Source organism: Carcharhinus amblyrhynchos, chromosome 22 (assembly GCF_965287045.1).
Source record: "Carcharhinus amblyrhynchos chromosome 22, sCarAmb.v2.hapA, whole genome shotgun sequence".
NCBI classification, from domain to species: Eukaryota; Metazoa; Chordata; class Chondrichthyes; order Carcharhiniformes; family Carcharhinidae; genus Carcharhinus; species Carcharhinus amblyrhynchos.
Window position 1 is genome coordinate 17,846,064 of NC_137345.1, and position 20,280 is coordinate 17,866,343.

The 20,280-nt window shown below is 40.2% G+C and overlaps 1 protein-coding gene across 1 annotated transcript; it reads right to left on the reverse strand.

The window, feature by feature from the left end:
- Nucleotides 1-807: 807 nt before the first annotated feature.
- On the reverse strand, nucleotides 808-19,641 carry LOC145356987 (specifically androgen-regulated gene protein-like). The gene is made up of 3 exons (XM_080210015.1): nucleotides 19,522-19,641; nucleotides 8,578-8,782; nucleotides 808-3,212 (listed from the first exon to the last, which is right to left on the reverse strand). The coding sequence occupies exons 1-3, from the start codon at nucleotides 19,624-19,626 to the stop codon at nucleotides 1,795-1,797; spliced, it is 1,728 nt and encodes a 575-aa protein (XP_080066141.1). The 5' UTR covers nucleotides 19,627-19,641; the 3' UTR covers nucleotides 808-1,794.
- Between the last annotated feature and the right edge of the window lie 639 nt (nucleotides 19,642-20,280).

The following is a 20,280-nucleotide window of genomic DNA, read 5'->3' on the forward strand; positions in this document are numbered from 1 at the left end:
CTGGATCCCCAAGATTGTAGCAGAAAAAGCAGGGCCCATGTCCTACAATGTCTAAGTGCAGGGCAAGATTGTCAGAGAACATCTGAACCATTTCCAGAAGAGGGAGCCTGTGCCATTACAGACCTCGTTACCGGCCACTGGATTGGCCACCGCCAGCATCAAACCACACCTGGAGGTCAACCCCCTGCCTGCCACTCTGGGTAATGAAGATAGGGACGCCAACATGGAAGCAGAAGAGATTGGCGTCTCTACTAAAGCAAGGCTTCAAAAAGAGCCAAAGTTGGTGGCTTTGCAGTGCTTTTTTTGAAACCGAAGGTCTCCCATCTGTTTCACACCTCCGATTCAGTCCAGCCACCAACCACTTCAGGCTGATCGCTAAGTGGGGGAGAAACGGACTTGAGGGGTGGGGGGGGGGAAAGGAATGTCATGACGGCCAAATGGGTTCATCAATGCATCGCCTCATTGAATGAGCTCCCTTATTGAAAGAGTGGAGGCTCGCCCAATAGGGAAGGCACAATGGGGGGTTTAAAATGAGCTGGCTCCACTCAAGCCAGCACTCGATGGTCTCGGAATCGATCTGTCCTCTGTAGCTGTCGAATAGCATTCAGTTATCGCTACAGATAAAAGGGTGATTGGTGACAGAAGACTGACTTCGGTAAGGTTATTACATACAACATTCCTCCTTTTACCCTTGCAAAATTCAGATAATTCAACCTGCAATGCTTCGCACCACTTTGCCAGTAAATTTAACAATGAACAGTTTAAAAATACTTGGAACATACCCATTCTAAAAGACTTACATATTAGTGTTTTGGAAAATAACATTTTTTATTATTCAACATTTGTTGCTGGTAATTCATAAGCACATAGGTGAATTAATAACCTATTTACAAACATTTAACTGAAGTCTGAATACATGCGAGGTTTGATGTTTATAATTACTTAAGCCAGAAGTAAAGCCAACTTTTAAAATAGGTGTACCAGGACATCATATGGAATTTATTACAGAATTGTGAAGTAGGATGTTTGCTGGACATTTAATGATATGTTGAAACAAGTATTTACGTGGAAAATTTTACAAATGAAATAATCCAGATTGCATTGTATAATTATACATTTAAAAGTATCAAGAGTTAAAACAATGTTTGCAATAAAAACTACAATTCTTTCCATAGTTTAAGTTACCGTTCAAAAAGAGAATGATTGAGATTGTCATTTCTAACACAAGCCACATTCAGACGGAGGTCTTTCGTCATACGCAGGCAATTCTCAATTGTTATCAAATGGGCAGTCATAAACAGAATTGCTGATCAAGTTTCATTTGTTCTTGCTGTGCCACATGCTGAAGAGCCTTGTGGCACACCACGTGTGTGCAGCAGAGTTGGGGGTGGAGGGGTGGGGCAGGAAAAGCCCAACCAGGGACAGCACTTGGGGGAGCCTGCCCCAGGACAAATCACATTGAAAAGTGAATGAGACAGAAAGGGGAGCAGCTTTGTGCGCCAGGCATTCAGCGATCATACCCCACCAAATGAATTGAGGTTACAGGTGGCAAAACTGCAGCTGTTATATTTCCTTCAACTAATTGTACAAAAAAAAGACTGCACATTTTAGACTGACATCATTCACCAAGTTCGAGTTGTACAGCTTCACATTGAAGATTTCAGCATGGTTTCTCTATGGCTTTGTGTATATTATGGCAGTTACGTTATTGTCCATTTTAAGTAAAATTGCTTCCACTATGTCAGTACAACTGCCTCGAGTCTGTGGGACCCTGTGCAGTCTTCAATGTTTTTTTTATTCTTTCAGAAGGCCAAGCTTTCTCAACGCTTCTCTGCGGTCTTTACTGGTTGGCCCTTGTGGTGCAGCTTGCACATTAAGTCCCTTCGGTGGAGTTTTCTGAAATTTGGTCGAAATATTTATCGTTATTGGGAAGTGCTTCTTTCCTGGTTTATCAGGCAATTTAGCCTCTATTGTAGACCCATGCCTGTCAGACAAATCTTTTTCTGAGCATATTGACACAGGTCTGGGCTTATTGTATTTGTTCAGACCAGGAGCAACCGTGGCAGTGGTTGGCGCAGTATGAGAATACAAAATAGGCTGGTTATTGTCACTAGCTGTGCCAAACCGCTTTAAGCTACTGGCCTTTGTGGCACCCAACTGCCATTGTGCCGGGTTCATATTTTTAGCTTGTCCTTCACTTACATTTGTTGTTCTTCTGGCAATAGGGAGTGTGTTGCTCATGCCAGGGTTAAGAGCAGGGGTGCCTGAAACATTTCGGGCAGACCCTATCCTCACAGCTGGAGGAACCTCTACGTCAGGTGTGGTAAACCTTTTTAAGCTGCTCGATTTTGTTGAACCCAAATGCCATTGTGCTTTGTTCACATTCCCAGTGAACACATATGCCGGCTTATTTGCAGTGGCATTCATGCCAGGGTCTACAGAAACGGCAGCAGAATGATTCAAAGGAGGTCCAGTTATAATAGTTGGATGTTTCAAGTGGTTTGTTTTGATGTCCTTCCCCATCACTTCTAGTTGGTTGATCTTGATTTCATTATCCACTGCAACTCCCTGACTGTTGGACGCCACCTCCATTTGAGAAATTGCAGCATTGCTTTTCTGGCCATCGGGTTCTGACCACAAGCCTAGTTTGGCCAAAGCTTCCATTCGTATCTGTTGTGGATCTTCTTCAGTGCTGCTATCCCTCGATAAATTATACCCATTGCTTCGTGGAGCAACTTTTGGTCCTTTATTCTGAAAGTTTGTACTCGATACCGTAGGACCATCGTTCTTCTGGAAGTTTCTCAGGATGATGTTGGATGGCAGTTTCCGGGGCTTAGGGGCAGTGGGAGGACCTGGTCTGGCTTTCTCATCTTTGGGTTCCACTAGCTGATGTTGAAAGGGTGCAACATGGGAGCTCTGTCTAGTATCTTCTGAGAGAATAGGACTTCTGCTGGATTCTGATACCCGACTGGATAGTGTGCTTTTGCTTTCGGTGCTAAGTTTTGGGCTGTACTTGGGCAGAGTATTTGCTCCAGTTTTAGCTCGTGCCATCTGTGGTGATGTGGAATCAATGGGGTGCTTATGGTTGTTTGGTGAAACGGCCCGTGGGATTTGAAGTGTTCCAGATTTTGCTCGCACTATCTGTGGAGATGTGGAGTCAGAGCTGCTCTTGTTATTTGGTGAAATTGCCCTTGGGACTTTCCCATCAGGTTCTATTAAGGAACAAAAACACAAAAATAAATTAGCAGTGCCACAATAATTAAAAGGGAACCAAAACAGATTCAGCAATTCTTCAAAAAGAAAAATACAAAGCTAGGTGGAAATGTGACAACAGTTTCAAATATCTACCACGATTTGGACAACTACTGGAAGTTTAGCACAGTCAAACATTTTATTCCTCATCCCTGTGGAGTTACCGAGATAGATAACATCCTGTTATATAAAGGGCAGGGACACTATACCATGCAATTCACCATATTTAGGGCAGCATGGTGGTACAGTGGTTAGCACAGTTGCCTCACAGAGCCAGGGACCCCGGTTCTATTCCCAGCTTGGGTCACTGTCTGTGCAGAGTTTGCACATTCTCCCCATATTGGCATGAGTTTCCTCCCATAGTCCGAAGTATGTGCTGGCTAGGTGCATTGGCCATGCTAAATTCTCCCTCAGTGTATCGGAGTATGCCGCTAGGGGATTTTCACAATAACTTCATTGCAGTATTAATGTAAGTCTAGTTGTGATACTAATAAATAAACTTTAAGCTTAAATGACTGCTGAACAACAGCAATGTTTAATCCAGCCTGCCTTTAGTGTTTACTTACAATCATTACATTTTGGCTTTAAGGCCACTTCAGTTTCAATCAATAGGAGATTGAAGGGGATTGCAAATTCCAGCTGAGAATAAACCAAAAATGAACTTTTTCTAAAAACACTTACTTTTGAGATTGAAATATGATGCTCCCAACGCAATGATTAAAATTGTACACATAGACAAGTCAATCTGAACTGATCACAATTAAAAAAAATTGAACAGAATAAAAAAAAGAACCTATGTCTCATCTTTTATATAATCTTTTATAGATATCAATCAATATCTTAGGATTTAAGATGAAATTTTCTTCCTTTCTGATTACTGGTAAAGTTTTGAGATTGTTATCCTCTTTTGTCATTTTTTTCCATTGCTTTAAATTGTTAATTTATGCAGAATTGCAATCATTTCACATTAAAAATAGACATTGTTGTTCAATTATGTAATTACTCAATATAAATTGGGATTGAAATAGCAAGAAAATAAAATCATTACGCCTACTGCTTTTATTTAAAACAGGAAAGGTTTAGATAAGAAGTACAGCAGAAAGCAGAAGCAGTTGGTGGTAATGCGACAGACACATTAGGACACGTAGGCTGCGGAAAATGAGAGGAGGACTCTCATATTGGTGGAAAGCAGAGAAGGATTGTTTCAATCTTTTGGCCAAGATTTGATTTGATTTATTGTCATATAGTGATAGTGAAAAGTATCATTTCTCACGCATTATACAAGCAAAACATACTGTTCATAAAGTAAATAGGGGAGAAGGAAAGGAGGGGGTGCAGAATATTGTGTTGTAGTTACAGGTAGGATGAAGAAAAAAATCAGCTTAATATGTGATAGGACCATTCAAAAGCCTGATGGCAGCAGGGAAGAAGCCATTCTTGAGTGAGTTGGTATGTGTTTCAGACTTTTGCACCTTTTTCCTTACAGAAGAAGGTGGAGGAAAGTATGTTCAGGGTGCATGTGGTCCTTGATTATGCTGGCTGCTTTTCCGAGGCAAAGGAAGTGTAGATGGAGTCAATGGATGGGAGACTGGTTTGTGTGATGGACTGGGCTACATTCATGACCCTTTGTAGTTTCTTGCGGTCTTAAATCGGAGCAGGAGCCATACCAAGCTTTGATACATCCAGATAGGATGTAAAAATTGGAGAGTCGTAGTGGATCAAGCATCAGATCAATCCCAAGATCAGATGGCTCAGCTTGTCAGCCTTTATTGTGGCGACAATGAATTGAATTCAATTTGAATTTGGTTTCTGGCACAAGCAAGGAGATGGATTCGGGTTTACTCTGCACATTGGTGAAACTTTTAAGAATAGAGGAAAAATGATTTTGTAAAAACGGAGACAGGGAGCAGTATATATATATATATATACATATATATATTAAAAAAAATCAGAAGAAATTTGGTAACTAAAAAGAAATGCACTTAGACAAGACCGACATCCCAAAGTGCCTTCACAGCAAATTACTTCAACTGGAGTCTGCTATCCTGACCCAGTGAGGCCTCAACGTGGTTCCAAACCCACACCAATGTGGTTAATTCTTGACTGCCTTCTAAAAAAGCCAAGCTGGTCACTCAGTTGTATCAAACTGCTAAAGAAAAATTAAAGAACAAAACCAGATGGATCATCTGGTAAGGGATTTCTTTTTTCAAAAAAGCAGCACACTATTTCTTGTTGGCCTTGCAAAGTCGTTCTCATCAACAGCAGGATTCCCTCCAAAGTGATGCGTGGCGTTACCACAGTACTAAACAGGATAGATTCAGAACAAAGCTTGCTGTTCAAACCTGAAAATCCAGAAAGGATTTAACTACAATCTGAAACCACATGGCCCGGCAGACCCCAGACATTACATTGCCATTAAGCTAGGGGGACTAGTTAAACCAGAATTGGAGAGCATGGCAGGAGCAGCACCATGCATACCTAACAATAAGGCAGTAAACTGGTGAGGGTACAATACAGGACATGTATGTATAAAAGCAGAGTACCATTCTGCATACAGAGCTAACTGATCCCACAACCATTGAATCATAGTCCTGTCACATGCAGGCAAGAATGATGGAGGACAATTAATTAATAACTTGAAGACAAAGCTTAACAATTAATCCCATTCTCAAAGACAGCAGAGCCCTGGATGGCAGTTCCAAAGACAAGGCATAAGCATTTGGCGCCATCTCCAAACAGAAATGCTGAGTAGATAATCCATCTTGAGGGACTCAGCACCATAGATGCCAGTCTTTACATAGTTGAAGACAGTGGATTCAAAAACTATGGGCGCTGACAACATCCTGACTACAGTACTGAAGACTTGTGTTCCGAAACAAGTTGTCTACATAGTAAAGCTACAACACTGGCACCATTCATCACTCCTCGTGATACTAAAACAATCCCTTTCCATATGCAGCAAGATAAGGACAATATTTGGGTTTGGGTTGATAAGTGGCAAGTAACATTCATATCTCACAAACACCAGGTAATGACCATCTCCAAGGGAGAATCTACCCACCTTCCCTTGACATCCAACAGCATTATCATTGCTGAATTCCCCACAATCAACCAGAAACTGGGCTGAACAACCATACAAATACAATGGCTACAAGAGTAAAATCAGAGGCTGGGAAATCTGTGATGAATAAACCCACTGGCTGACTTCGCAAAGGCTGTCAACCATCTAAAAAGGTTCAAATTATGAATGCAATTGTACATTTTCCAATGGCCTTGTGGATGTGACTCCAAACACAAGAAACTCATTATGTAGGACAAAGCAACTCATTTGATTTGTTGCATTATTCAACACCTTAAAAACATTCTCTTCCTCCAACACCAACACATATTTACAGCAGTGTACACCAGACATAAAATGCACTGCAGTAACTTAACAGGTCTCCTGTGACAGCATTGTCCAAATCCTGACACTTAACACTTAGAACAAGGATGTGGAGATGCTGGCATTGGACTCAGGTGGGCAATCAGTCACCTGATAAAGGAACAGCACTCCAAAAGCTTGTAATTCCAAATAAACCTGCTGTCCTTTAACCAGTGAGACTTCTTACACAGAACAAAAGCAGCGGACAAACGTGAACACAAGCATCTGTAAATTCCCCTCTAAGCAACAACATCCTGATTTAGAAGCACAATTGCCATTCCTTTACTGTTATAGAACCCCCTTCCAAACAGCACAGTGCAGCTATACAGTATAGACTGCAGCAGTTCGATAAGCTGGTCCCGCCAATTCATTTCCACGAATGGATGAATAAAACATTTTGAAGTGCAGTTACTGTGGCAGTGTAAGAAATCTGCAGAGCAAGCTCCCACAAACAGCAATGAGATGCTCACATAATCTGCATTAGTGATGGCCAAGATAGTGAGTAGAACTCCCCTTCTGAGTCATGGGATTGTTTACATCCACCTATGAGGGCAACAGACCCTCAATTTAACATCTCATTCAAAACAAAAAGCACACTTTTGCAACACTGTCAGTATCCGACTGGAACGTTAGCCTACATATTGGAGTGGAACTTGAACCCACAATCTTCTGACTCAAAGGCAACTATTTTATAGTGAGCAGACAAGGTCCAAGTTAAAGCTGAAGGTAGAAGCAAACTGTGGGTCTGCTTCAGGGGAGGGAGTTGCTTATAAGAATTTGAATTTCAAGAGGTTGTGTTGTTAAGACAGACACTGAGTTCAAACAGCAGGGAATGCAAGGCCACAAATGTCAGTGAGAAAAAAGACCAAGGATGAAGCCATGGAGAATAGATTGCAACTATAAATGGTCAAAAACCTGCAAGAGAAATAGGGTTTCCTTTGCCGCATTGAAGGCAATGGTAAATGTTATAATTGAGTCACTATCATGTGAGAACTGAAATTTGTCAAAACCAAGACATCGGATCTAAAAGGAAGTTGCAAAATGGAATCGTCAGCAGATGAGGAACTGTGCTGGATGATGAGTCATTATGTTAGAATAGAATATTAGTCAAGGAGCAGAATCTTTATGGAGGAGAGGGGAAGCCGGGAATCCACTAACCAACGTAATATCAAATGTAATTATTTTATAGCATATTTTATTTCCCTCAGTTATTCAGGTTGTCTGCTTCAGTTATTGCACCAGAAGCAAAAATATCCTGGAAGAATGCATTCACATGTGCCACACCTGTTGAGTAGCTTAAAAAAAAATTACAATGTTTACAATTATCAGGTGTTGTTGTCCCAGGGCACAGGATCCAGATCAAGCTATTTTACACCACAGATTTAGGAATCTGAAATGCAAAAATGAGGCCATTCAGTCCATTGGGACTTTACCATCCTTTGCTAGAGCAATCCAAATCTACTTCTACTGGACTGTTTTCCTCCAGAATTGTGTGCATCTTCCTTCATTTCAAATATACTTTTGACCTCTTTTTTTTATTAACTAACAGGATGTGGGCACCACTGTCTGGATCAACATTTATTGCCCGTCCCTAACTGCCTCCCATTTCAGAGGGTATTTGAGAGTCAAACATATTGCTGTGGATCTGGAGTCACATATAGGCCGGACCAAGTAAGGACAACAGATTTCCTTCCTGAAAGGACGACAATCAACAATGGTTTCATGGTCATCATTAGACATTTAATTCCAGATTTTAATTGAATTTAAATTGCTGCCATGAATGAGTAACCAGATCTTGGCCTGGGTCTCTCGTTTACTAACCAAGTGATAATAGCACTACAACACTGCCTGCCCACTTTAAAGATGTGTAAAAATTTACTTCAAATCAATCTCCAGAGTCTTACCTGCGTTTTGACTATATTCCAATTCATGATCTGGCACAGTAGATTTCTCAAGCATGTTCTCAATTTTGGTGGATTGTTCAGTTTGCTCCAATTCATCAGTGGAAACCCAAGTGTTTTCTTCAGTATCCAATGAATCAATTGTTTCTTCAAGAAACATGAGACATTCCCGCTCTGCTTCTGAGAGATAGTCCAAGCGCTCATCATTCTGTTGAAAGAAATCAGTGCAAACATTTAGCTCCATTGTGCTCTGTAAGAGAGAGCCAAGTGCACCAGGAATGTTGTTTCAGCAAGTTTGAAATTCGAGAATCAGGGATCAAAACCACCAATCCTCACAAAACGAGCTTTATGAATGGCTGCTATTCACAAGACAAGCAAGTTGACCTCTGCTCATCACAAAGGACCTCCATGTTTTAACAGCAACAACTCTCAAACACAAATGTTCTTCTTTGACACAAAACTTATCCAGATCGGAAGGAATGAAAAACTTTATTACTGGTCTCTAATGATTTGTCTTGGTGAGTTATTTTAATTCTACATCCATTTTGTCTTGGCGGATTGTCTTAATTCCACAGCTATTCTTTACACCAGTGGCCTGAATTCTGCTCGAAGGAAAGAACAAACACATCTTGCATTCCATCTCCTCTGAGCCATAATGGTTTAAAATTGGTCCAATCTAACAGCAGAGCAAACCCAAGCATCCAGAGTGTTTGGAATTGCCAACATATTGCTACATGTTGATGGCATTAATCAATGCCTCCATCTCAATGATCAATGATCATTAGAAGATGAAGGTGTCAAGACGTTTTAGAAACAGCATCTTAATTATTCCTGAATGGAGAATTTGAAGCCTCGTACTTTATATCCCTGTACATATATTTATTGGTCATAGTAATTTGTGCAGTCAAAATGATCAAATACCATTTAGCGCTGAAAATTCTCCCTTGTAAATATGGAAAATAAGAGAGAATTCCTTCAGAAGAATTAAAAAATTAAAAATTGACTTTAAAAGAACTGATGCAGTTTAGATTTGATAGACCAATTGGTCTTTCCCTACCCATAAAATTTTGCATTTTATAATTCTCCAATTCATTAGCTTGCATCCCTGATGTAAATTACCATGCCCTTCCCACAAACGCCAATTTTACCAGGATCAATGCTGACAACAAAATGTAGTAGGTCAGATCTCAAACAATGACGAAACAGTACAGAAAAGAGATACAGAATCTGGTGAACTGGTGCGATAACAATAATCTCTCCCCCAATGTCAACAAAACAAAGGAGACATCAATGCGGACAAAGTAGAATTGGTTGAGAGCTTCAGGTTTCTAGCTGTTCAGATCACCAACAACTGTCGTGGCCATCCCATGCCGACATTATAGTTAAGAAAGCCCACCAATGCCTCTACTTTCTCAGAAGACTAAAGCTATTTGGCATGTCCACTGCGACTCTCACCAACTTTGACAGGTGCACCATAGAAAACATTCTTTCTGATTGTATCACAACTTGGTATGGATCCTGCTCTATCCGAGACCATGAGAAACTACAAAGGATCGTGAAAAAGTCCAGTCCATCACACACACCAACCTCCCACCCACCCACTGACATTGTCTATACTTCCCACTGCCTCGGAAAAGCAGCCAGCATAATTGAGGACACTACGCACCCACCCCCCACCTACTTCCGTCAGGAAAAAACAATAGGCGGGAGGACACATGCTAAGTTGTTCTTGAATTGCTTCTTCCCTGCTGCCATCAGACTTTTGAATGGGTCTACCTTGCATTAAGTTGATCTTTCTCTACCTCAGCTAGGACATTAAAACTACATGCACTCTTACTTTCTTTCTCTATGTCCATATGCTTTGTGTGTATAGTATGCAAGAAACAATACTTTTCACTGTATACTAATACACATGACAAAAATAGATCAAAATCAAAACCAATGGGAAAGCACCCAAGCTGCTCACAAATCCCAAAGAAACTATAAAATAAAAATGCTATTGGGGTGTTCATAGATTTAGCCTGAGGGAGAAGGGAAAATGAGCGCATTACCATTGGTGCAAAACTAGTTTTATTTCACAACAACAATAAACTGGCAGAGGGTCCATCTCCACAAAGTGAAGTAACAGTTTCTCCCCAGATTAGAGAGTCACACTATTTTGTGTTAACAGCACATGAAGTGTAACGTAGAGTCACACTTGATAAGTAAATACTTAAACATCTATGTCAAAGAGCTTTGCCTATTCTTTGTATCTGGGGATGTACAGATCTCACTCCCAATTAATACTCCAGGTTAGCAGATTAAACATGGATGGTGCCTTATTAGAATTTGACCTCCAGTTACCAATCTCAGATTGATAGCTCCAGCATTATGAGCTCCTTTTTCAAGGGTCCAAACCCTCTACCTGTACAAACAGATGAAGAGGGAGTTTCCCCAAATGTCAACAAACTTAGTAAGGAAAAGGAAGCACTGACTAGACCCAACAATCTCACATGGACCAAAGTATTTGCCTGCTAGCTACTGTAAACAATTATCACCATCATAATAAATAATACTTGCAAATTAAATATTCTCTTCAATGCTGCCAAATAGTACATACATACTATCCGAAAAAGAAGCTTCTTTACCCTTTGCAAAATATTCATTTTTGCTTCAGAAATTCTTAACTCTTAGAGTTTCCAATTGGCAACAGGAAGACAAGCCAATTGCTTGCAAATGCAGAAGAGCAGACAAGGGTTTCCTGGAGATATTGTTAAAGCTTACCATATTCAGATTGATAGTTTGAGGATGACAAACAGAAAAGACACACAGCACCTGACAGAAAGGCATTTTTGAAAGTTGGTATTGAGACTCCCACAGGGTGCACTGCCCACCTTCCTCAGCCCCCATGTTTTGAAGACAATTTAAACAAAACTGTAGGAGTTGAGGGGGAAGGCAGGCACCAATGCATTGTAAACAGAAGGGAGTTAAGAGTGTTGGATAGTATCAGAGGAGTACCATAGTAGATAAGAGCGCACTATAAAAGGATTATGAGGAGTACAAAAACAGGTTTTAGAGATCACTTATGAACATAAAAGCACAAAGTGCAGTGACTAAGACTAGTGAGCTACAGGCACAAATAGCTATTTCTGAATATGATGCAACAGCAATCAACAGAATTATGGCTTAAAATGGCGAGGACTGGATGCAGATAAAGTGTTCAGAAAAGATAAGAAAGGGAAGAAAATGAGATGGGGTAGTGAGTTGACCTGGGAAAATACAGTAATGTTGGAAAAAGGTTATCCTTGAGGGTCAAGGACTGAATTTATTCGGTTAGTGTCGAGAAGCAAAAAAAAATGTAGAAGCATACTACTGGAAGTATTTACACATCTCCAAATAGTCAGGCCTATTTTACAGGGAAATTACAGATGAGACAGAATCAATTATAGAATCTCTACAGTGCAGGAGGCCATTCATCCATTGAGTGTGCACTGACTCTCAAACAGTACCTCACCCAGGCCTACCCGCAACCCCCTGCCCCCCCAAGCCCCCACCTTCACCCTATCCCTTTGCATTTACCTTGGTTAATCCACCTAACCTACGTACCTTTGGGCACCAAGGGGCAACTATAGAGTAGTGAGTTTGAGGGGCTTTAATGACCCAAATTTGAATTTGGAAGATGTTAGAATAAAAGGTAAGCAGGGGGAGGAATTCCTCAAATGTACTCAGGGGAAATTCTCAATCCAATTAGAAAGGAGGCATTGCTGAATCATGTGTTGGGTAATGAGCTTGAACATTTGAGTAAGAAAACAATCAGCGTTAAGTTTAGATGACAACAGGAAAGAACAGGAATTGATCTAAAGGGCAGCTTCTAAATTAGAAGGGGACAAACGCCAGCGGGATAAGAGAGGATCTAATTTAGATAAAATAGAAGCACAAACCAACAAGAAAAACTGTAATGGAATTGAAAGTGAGGTTTAAGGGGGTGATATTTCAGGGACAGGCTAGATAATTCCAACAAGAGGGAAAGGCAGGAGAACTAAAATGAAGAGTCCTTGGACGACAAGAAAGATAAAAAATGTGAATCTAAGAAAGTTACATGATGCATGTCTATGGAATTCTTCAAGTGAGAACGGGACGGCCCATGGTTATCACTGCTGCCTCGCAGCTCCAAGGACCCAGGTTCAATTCTGGCCTTATATTAAATCATCAACTTCATAAATATGGAGTTTGCATAGGTTTCCTCTGGGTGCTCCGGTTTCTCCCCACAGTCCAAAGATGTGCAAGTTAGGCCAACTGACCATGCTAAGTAGCCCCATAGTGTCCCAAGATGTCCAGGTTTAGTGGACTAGTCATGGTAAATGTGCATGGTTACAAGGGTAGGACAGGGGAGAGAGCCTGGGTAAGATACTTGGACAGAGAGCTGGTGCAATGGGCCAAATGTACTGTAAGGATTCTATGAAAAGAATTAGTTCAAATATAATAGGCTGAGAGAAGAGTAGCAGAAAATATGACTGGCAGAGAGAGAATGTGAGAATAGAATGGCGTTTAACATAAAAAAAAGGATTCAACATTTGTCTACCAGCTTGTGAATAAGGAGGTAGCGAGAAGTCAATGAGGGACAGAGCTCAATTAAATGCTTGGAGTAGCAGGGAAGTCTTACTTTGTAAATACTGACACAAGTTATTAATTAACCGAGAGGATGCTGACACAATGGTTAGCACTGTGCTCCCACAGCATCTGGGACCGGGGTACAATTCTTGCCTTAGATGACTTTCTCCCTGTGTCTGCATGGATTTCCTCTGGGTGCTCCAGTTTCCTCCCACAGTCCAAAGATGTGCCAGTTAGGTGGATTGGCCATGCTAAATTGCTCCTTAGTGTCAGGGGGGCTAAAGGTAACTACTTGGGGTTATGGGGATACGCCTGGGTGGGATTGTTGTCGCGCAGGCTCAATGGGTTGAAAGGCCTCCTTTTGCTCTGTAGAGATTCTATGAAACATTTAACTCCATGAAAATATTGGTCAAAGTGGAAATGGTAGATGTGTGGGCAGGGTGAAAATTAATAGGTACGATGTATTGGAAAGGTTAACAATGCAGAGGAGTGGACAAGTTCCCTGGTCTAGGTGGCTTGTATCCAGGCTGCTAAAGGAAATGGGGGTGGAGAGAGCAAGTCAAGCTAACCTTCCCCAAATACAGGGAGGTGCTTGGATTTTTGGAAGTGCTAGGACACATTGAGAGACATTTGCAGAGCATATTGGACCATAGACTTCGCTCCGAGGAGGAGGAGTTCAAAAGCAGGGAAATTTTACTGGATCTTTATGCAGCTCCTGTGATAGATCACAACTAGAGTATTGTGTGCAGTTCTGGTCACCACTCAGGATGTCACCACTTGAGACAGTGCAGAGGAGATTTGCCAGAATGATTCATGGGTTAAGGTACTTTAGTTACAAGGCTAGGCTGGAGAAGCTGCAATTATCCTCCATGGGGTAAAAGGTGGTAAGCAGAGATTTGAACATGTTGCACAAGATTATGGCCAGTTTAAATTAAAAAGGTAGACAAAGAAAAGCTGTTCCTATTAGCTGATGGGACAAGAGATAAAGGGATTGGGGGCATTAATTTAAGGCTTTGACTGAGATGTGAGGGGCGGGGAGGAAGAACGTTTTTTAATGCAACAAATCCCAGCGACCCCCAAACTCACTGCATGTGCGGGAGACTACTAACAATTTCAAAAGTAAAGTGGATGGGCACTTGAAGGAAATAAACCAGCAGGAGTACAGAGAGAGAGCAGGGGAAATGGGAAAACACACTCACTGGATTGCCCTCCTTCTGTGACCATGCTGATTGATAAATCTTTGTGATGTCCCAGTAATCTTCAGTAAAATAAACAAACATAAATCTATTTTATTGTTAAAACCTCAGCCACTGAAATCCAGCAATTGTTCCAGGATTTGAATACACTCTTTGATGAAAGAGAGAAGGAAATCTTCCGTAGTTGCACATAATAGTCTGCAGCTAATGGTGGCTCAGCAGATGAAGCAATGCCTCGGTTAGAAATGTCACAGACTTTCCTAATCTAAACAATTTAACAACCATATTTTGTTTCAATAGTTAAGCTTTGTTAATAATTAATAAAAATGCAAAAGAACATTAATGTTTAAATCTACCCACAGCAGCATTAAAACTAAAGATATTACACAAGCTAGTAGGACTTGGTAGCCATGGTAACAAAATATTTTGGTTAGACAACTTCAGATTGCTTAAAGTGACAAGAATATAAATAGAAAAAGGCTACAGTCTCAGCCAATGGCAACTTTACATGTAATCTTAAATAAAAGGGGTTTTCATCTTGGGCTTTGGGAAGCCCATGGGATCTGGAGTTAGCCCTCAGCCCTCAAACCTGTTCAACAATCATTTAACTCTATTTACCTGCTCTGAAGCCATATCACTTACTACTCTTGCCTAACAAACACTTACCAATCTCAATTTTGACATTTTAAAGTGTTCTAGGCTCAACAACATTGCTCTTTTGGGGCAGGGGTGGGGATGGGGAGGGAGTGAAAGAGTGTGATAGCTTCAGTGGTTAGGTGCATTGGCCACGCTAAATTCTCTTTCAGTGTACCCGAACAGGTGCCAGAGTGTGGCAACTAGGAGTTTTTCACAGTTTCATTGCAGCATTCACAGAATCCTACAATGCAGAAGGAGGCCATTCAATCCATTAAGTCTGCACTGACTGCAGTCCCACACAGGCCTTACGCCTATAACCCTATGCATTTGTCCTAGCTAGACCCCCTGACACTAAAGGAGCAATTTGACATGGCCAATCCACCTAACCCACACATCTTTGGACTGTGGAAGGAAACTAGAGCACCCGAGGAAACCCATGCAGACACAGGGAGAATGTGCAAACTCCATACAGACATTGACCCAAGCCTGGATGTGTTGATGTTAGCCTACTTGTGACACTAGTAAATAAACTTTAAGCAAGACTACCATTAGCATCAAGAAGCACTTTTTGATTTCATTCCTGAATGATCCAGTTCTGATAAGACTACATCCCCTTGATTTCTGCAGCACTTCTCCACTCCACAAGGAAGAAATTACAACCATCCATCAAACCTTTCATTGTTAAAACATCATAAATTAGGTCATCCCCAGTCTTCTACATAAGTTACTCTATGTGGTATATCCCTCTCATGGTATGAATGCAACAAGTATTTAACTGTGGGTGCAGCATGCAATGTATACAGTATCTCACTGATCAAAAAGATTAGTTTAGCATGATTTAAATGAGTGTGACTCATCACTTTAGTTTATTCCTTCTATTTTGCCCAAGTATAACCTAACTAAAACACTCATTCCAGAACCTATGGGTGCATGGTTTGACAGTTAATATATGACATTTTACCACTAAACCTGTTCTAAATACAATTTTCTCAGTATCGCACCGTAAGACTTAGCCCCCGGCTCCACTGATTTGAGGCAGTATTGGGAATTTGTTACCAAATGATCGATGCACATTGCTGTGAATGAGTCAACAATTTTATAAATGATACTCCATTCTCCATAGTAGAAACATACAAGCATAGGCTGTTTGAAAATTAATCCCCAGTGGCACAGTAAAATGCAAAAAGCTAGTGCAATTCAGGTGGGTGGCAGAATTTTATGTTGCTGAATTCTCCAAGTGGAACTTGCAAATATAAATGCGGGCTGTTGCACACTAATAGTTATTGCAATAAACATAAAGCTATCTGAAAAATAAACTGACCCAGCAGGTGAACAGGGGTGAAACAGAGTTAATCTGCAAATGTGAATTCGAAGTAGAATTACCAGTTTCTGCGATCTGAAAGGTCATTAGAAACAGGTTTTTCTACATTCTTAGAGTGAAAATAATTGCCAATGAAATGGACAGGATGTTTGAATATCTTGACTATAAACATACAGAAATAAAATATGAACGGGGTTCCATTTTTAAACTTAGTTAGGAATATTGTCACAAAAGTAACCACACCAACCCCCACTGTAACCAAGGGGAAACCTATATCTTCTCAGGCATTCTGTTTCACACACTGATTTGCTATGATAAATTGCACAGCATAGGAGATCATTCAGCCCTTCATACTTGTGCTGGTTCTTCCAAGAGTCACCCAATTAGTCCTACTGTTTTGGCACAAAACCAAAACAATATTCACTGATTTAGCCTTTTGGACAGAAATACACTTTGTACTTGAAATCCACAACCATTGTCATAATATATACATAAAAATGTGGACTAGCAATGAGCCAAAATAAAAACCACAGAAAACACAACTCCAGGGAGGCTTTTGAAGCTACTCTTTCTGCTCCAGTTTGAATTAATAATACGTATAGATTTTGGAAATACTGAAGGGATAGAACGTGGATTTCATTAGTAGAAAGTTTAAGGTCCAAACTTTGTGTTTAAATTCCAGCATTTTATATATTTTAAGAACTGTTCCATCAAATGTGTTCAGATGCAATTCATATGATATATGGATCCTGGCTTATAAACTGTCAACCTGGCCAATAGTGTTACACACAAGTTATATAGTGATTGAAAATGATGCCCCATCACATATCGATTGAAAGTTTATATAATTAAACTAGAAGCATTTCCAGTCAAATTTCATAACATTCAAGAGAGGCAACAAGCTACAATCCATATGGAAGGATAGCTAGTTTACCCTTTGATCAACAAAAGATGACCATCCATTTCTTGGGGCTACTCTGTTCTGGAACTGTTCATTGGAAAGTTTGCAAAGAGCAGCCTAACAATGACTTCCACTCACTGTTCTGATTTACTTTCTCCCCTCTCTCCAAAGGGGAGGCCTACGTTCTGCTCAGTGTCACTACAGTACAGGAAAGAGAGAGAATCTGGTGAAATGGTGCAACGAGAATAATCTCTCCCTCAACATCAGTAAAAGGAAGGAGATAGTCATCGACTTCAGGTAGCTTAAAAGGAGGACATGCCCCTGCCTACATCAATGGGGATGAAGTGGAAATGGTCGAGAGCTTCAAGTTTCCAGCTGTCCAGATCTCCAACAATCTGCTCTGGTCCCTGCACACTAACACTATAGTTAAATCCCACCACTGCCTCTACTTTCTTAGGAGGCTAAGGAAATTTGGCATGTCTGCCTCGATTCTCAGCAATTCTTACAAATGCATCCTAGAAAGCATCTATTCTGGATGTATCACACTTGATATGGCTCCTGCTCTGACCAAGACCACAAGAAACTTTGAAGGGTTGTGAATGTAATCCAGTCCACTATACAAACCCATCCATTGACTGTCTACACTTGCCCCTGCCTCGGGAAAGCAGCCAGCATAATCAAGGACCCCATGCACCAAAGACATTCTCTCTTCCACCAGGATAAAGATGCAAAAGTCTGGCGATCGTGCATCAACCGACTTAAGAATAGTTTCTTCCCTGCTGCCATCAGATTTTTGAATGCACCTACCTTATATTAAGTTGATCCTTCACTACACCCTAGCTATGACTGTAAAACTACATTCTGCACCCTCTCCTTTCCTTCTCCGCTATGTACTCTATGAACAGCATGCTTTGTCTTTATAACACACAAGAAACATTTTTCACTGTTTACCAATACACGTAACAATAATAAAACCAATAAATGCCATGGTCATCTTGGTGGATGGGGAAAGTTGGAAGAATTTGAAGCATCGCCCCTCACTTAATGAAATTGTGAATTGGCTCTGCAGTACAGCATTGTGTGATATCAATTCTAGTGCTGGTGAAATACTCAAGACTTGTCTTTCCCCCTAATGAGATATGTGGGTGGTGATGAATTACACAACAAACCTCGTCAGAACTTGGATGCTGTAAACCATAAAAGTAGATTTGAAACCTGTTATGGGTATTAAAAATAAACCTTTCCCTGTCCCCTATATAAGTAGTTGTTGGCCAATGCAACGTATTTATTGAATTGATTGAACAGCATTAAGCCTTTCAAAAATGCATTTACTACGTTGCCTTCAGGGATCCTCAATGCAATTGCAAAGTAAAACATCATAGATAGGAAATAAGCATCCTCAGAGAAAATAATTAAATTCAGTGAAAAGTTTCATTCAATCACATTGGTTTAAATTCAATGAATCAAGAAATTGGGAGCAGTTGCACTTTAAAAAAATTCACTACCGTCAAAGTACATTTAGATTTCATTTTATTAACCAAAATGATTTTGAAGGCATAACTTATTTAATAACACAGGGAGATGACTCATTCTATTAATCATCAACATGGTGACAGGATTGGAAAGTTCAGACTTTACTATGAAAATGGACAGCTCACTGATAAAGTAACACCCTCTAATTGTGCATCGATTAATCCTTTGATTTCACCCCACATTTGCATGAATATATTCTAAATTCTGAAAAAAAAATCATAAAGTCAGACTTTTACAGCACAGAAAGAGGCTCTTTGGCCAATCATGTCTGCAGCAAACAACTAACAAGCATCCATCTATTCTAATCCCACTTTCCAGCACTTGGTCCATAGCCTTGTAAAATTTGGCATTTCAAGTGCTCATCTAAATGCTTCTGAAATGTTACGAGGGTTTCTACTTCCAACACCCTTTTAGGCAGTGAGTTCCAGATTCCCATCACCCTGTGAATGAAAAATTGTTACCTCAGATCCCCTCTAAATCGCCTGCCCCTTACCTTAAATCTACATCCCCTGGTTATTTCATTCTATCTACTATATCTGAATGGTCAAGAGATTTGTTTGCCACTGAAAGATTAATCAGAAATTCCATTCTTTTAAATTAGATAAAGTATATTACTAAAAAACTACCGAAGAAATTAGTAAGAATTGTTCAGACTGGTGTGTGATTTTTATTTTAAAAAATCATTATGTTGACAGAATCAGATTAAATAAAGACGACAAGTTAATCACCAACCCAACTTGCCACCTCTACTTAAAATATGAATTACTTACAAAAACAGAATTACTGCTCATTATGTTGTTGCAGCTTCCAGCAATACTGACACTGGCAATGGAATCCATCTGAGATCGTCTGGCCCACGTATCACTTGTGGGCATCGCACTGGGGCCTTCTTCGTGGGTTGAGTTCAGACAATGGTTTAAATTAGGAAGAAGCAGAAAAATCCAATAGTAACTGCAATCAGAGAAAAGCAGTTAGCAAACATGATAATGCTATTCCTTGTAAAGTTAGATTACATGTGTCACAATGTACTCCATATTAAAAAAAACAATTTACTTAAAACTTTCTGCAAAAAAGCCAAGATAACACCATGGGATGAACTAACACATCTCCTCTATGGCCATTGTACAGTCACTCTGGTGTTACCCTGTTCTACAGGATTATGGTGTGGTAAACCATATGATAGATCGCTTACTGAAGGAATGAATCTAATAGTGTCTGCCATTATTTAAAATTGTGCATGTAATCTTGTCAATTTATCATGCTACAAATTGCAGGAAGTGCAAGCAAGAATGGCACTGTGAAGGGAATGGAACATCTAGGACCTGTGCATCATCTTAATTGGAGTGAATGATTGTGAAATAAGCAGGACAAGAATTAGCAAGGAAATGTAAATTAGAATGGGCAAATTCAATTCCAAATTGTGTATACAAAGAAAAATAATAGCAGGAAAGAGACAAAGAAGAAAGAAATGAAAGAAGTTAGTTACATTTCTTATACTAAAAAGAACAAACAAGTGAAACTAGAAGAGG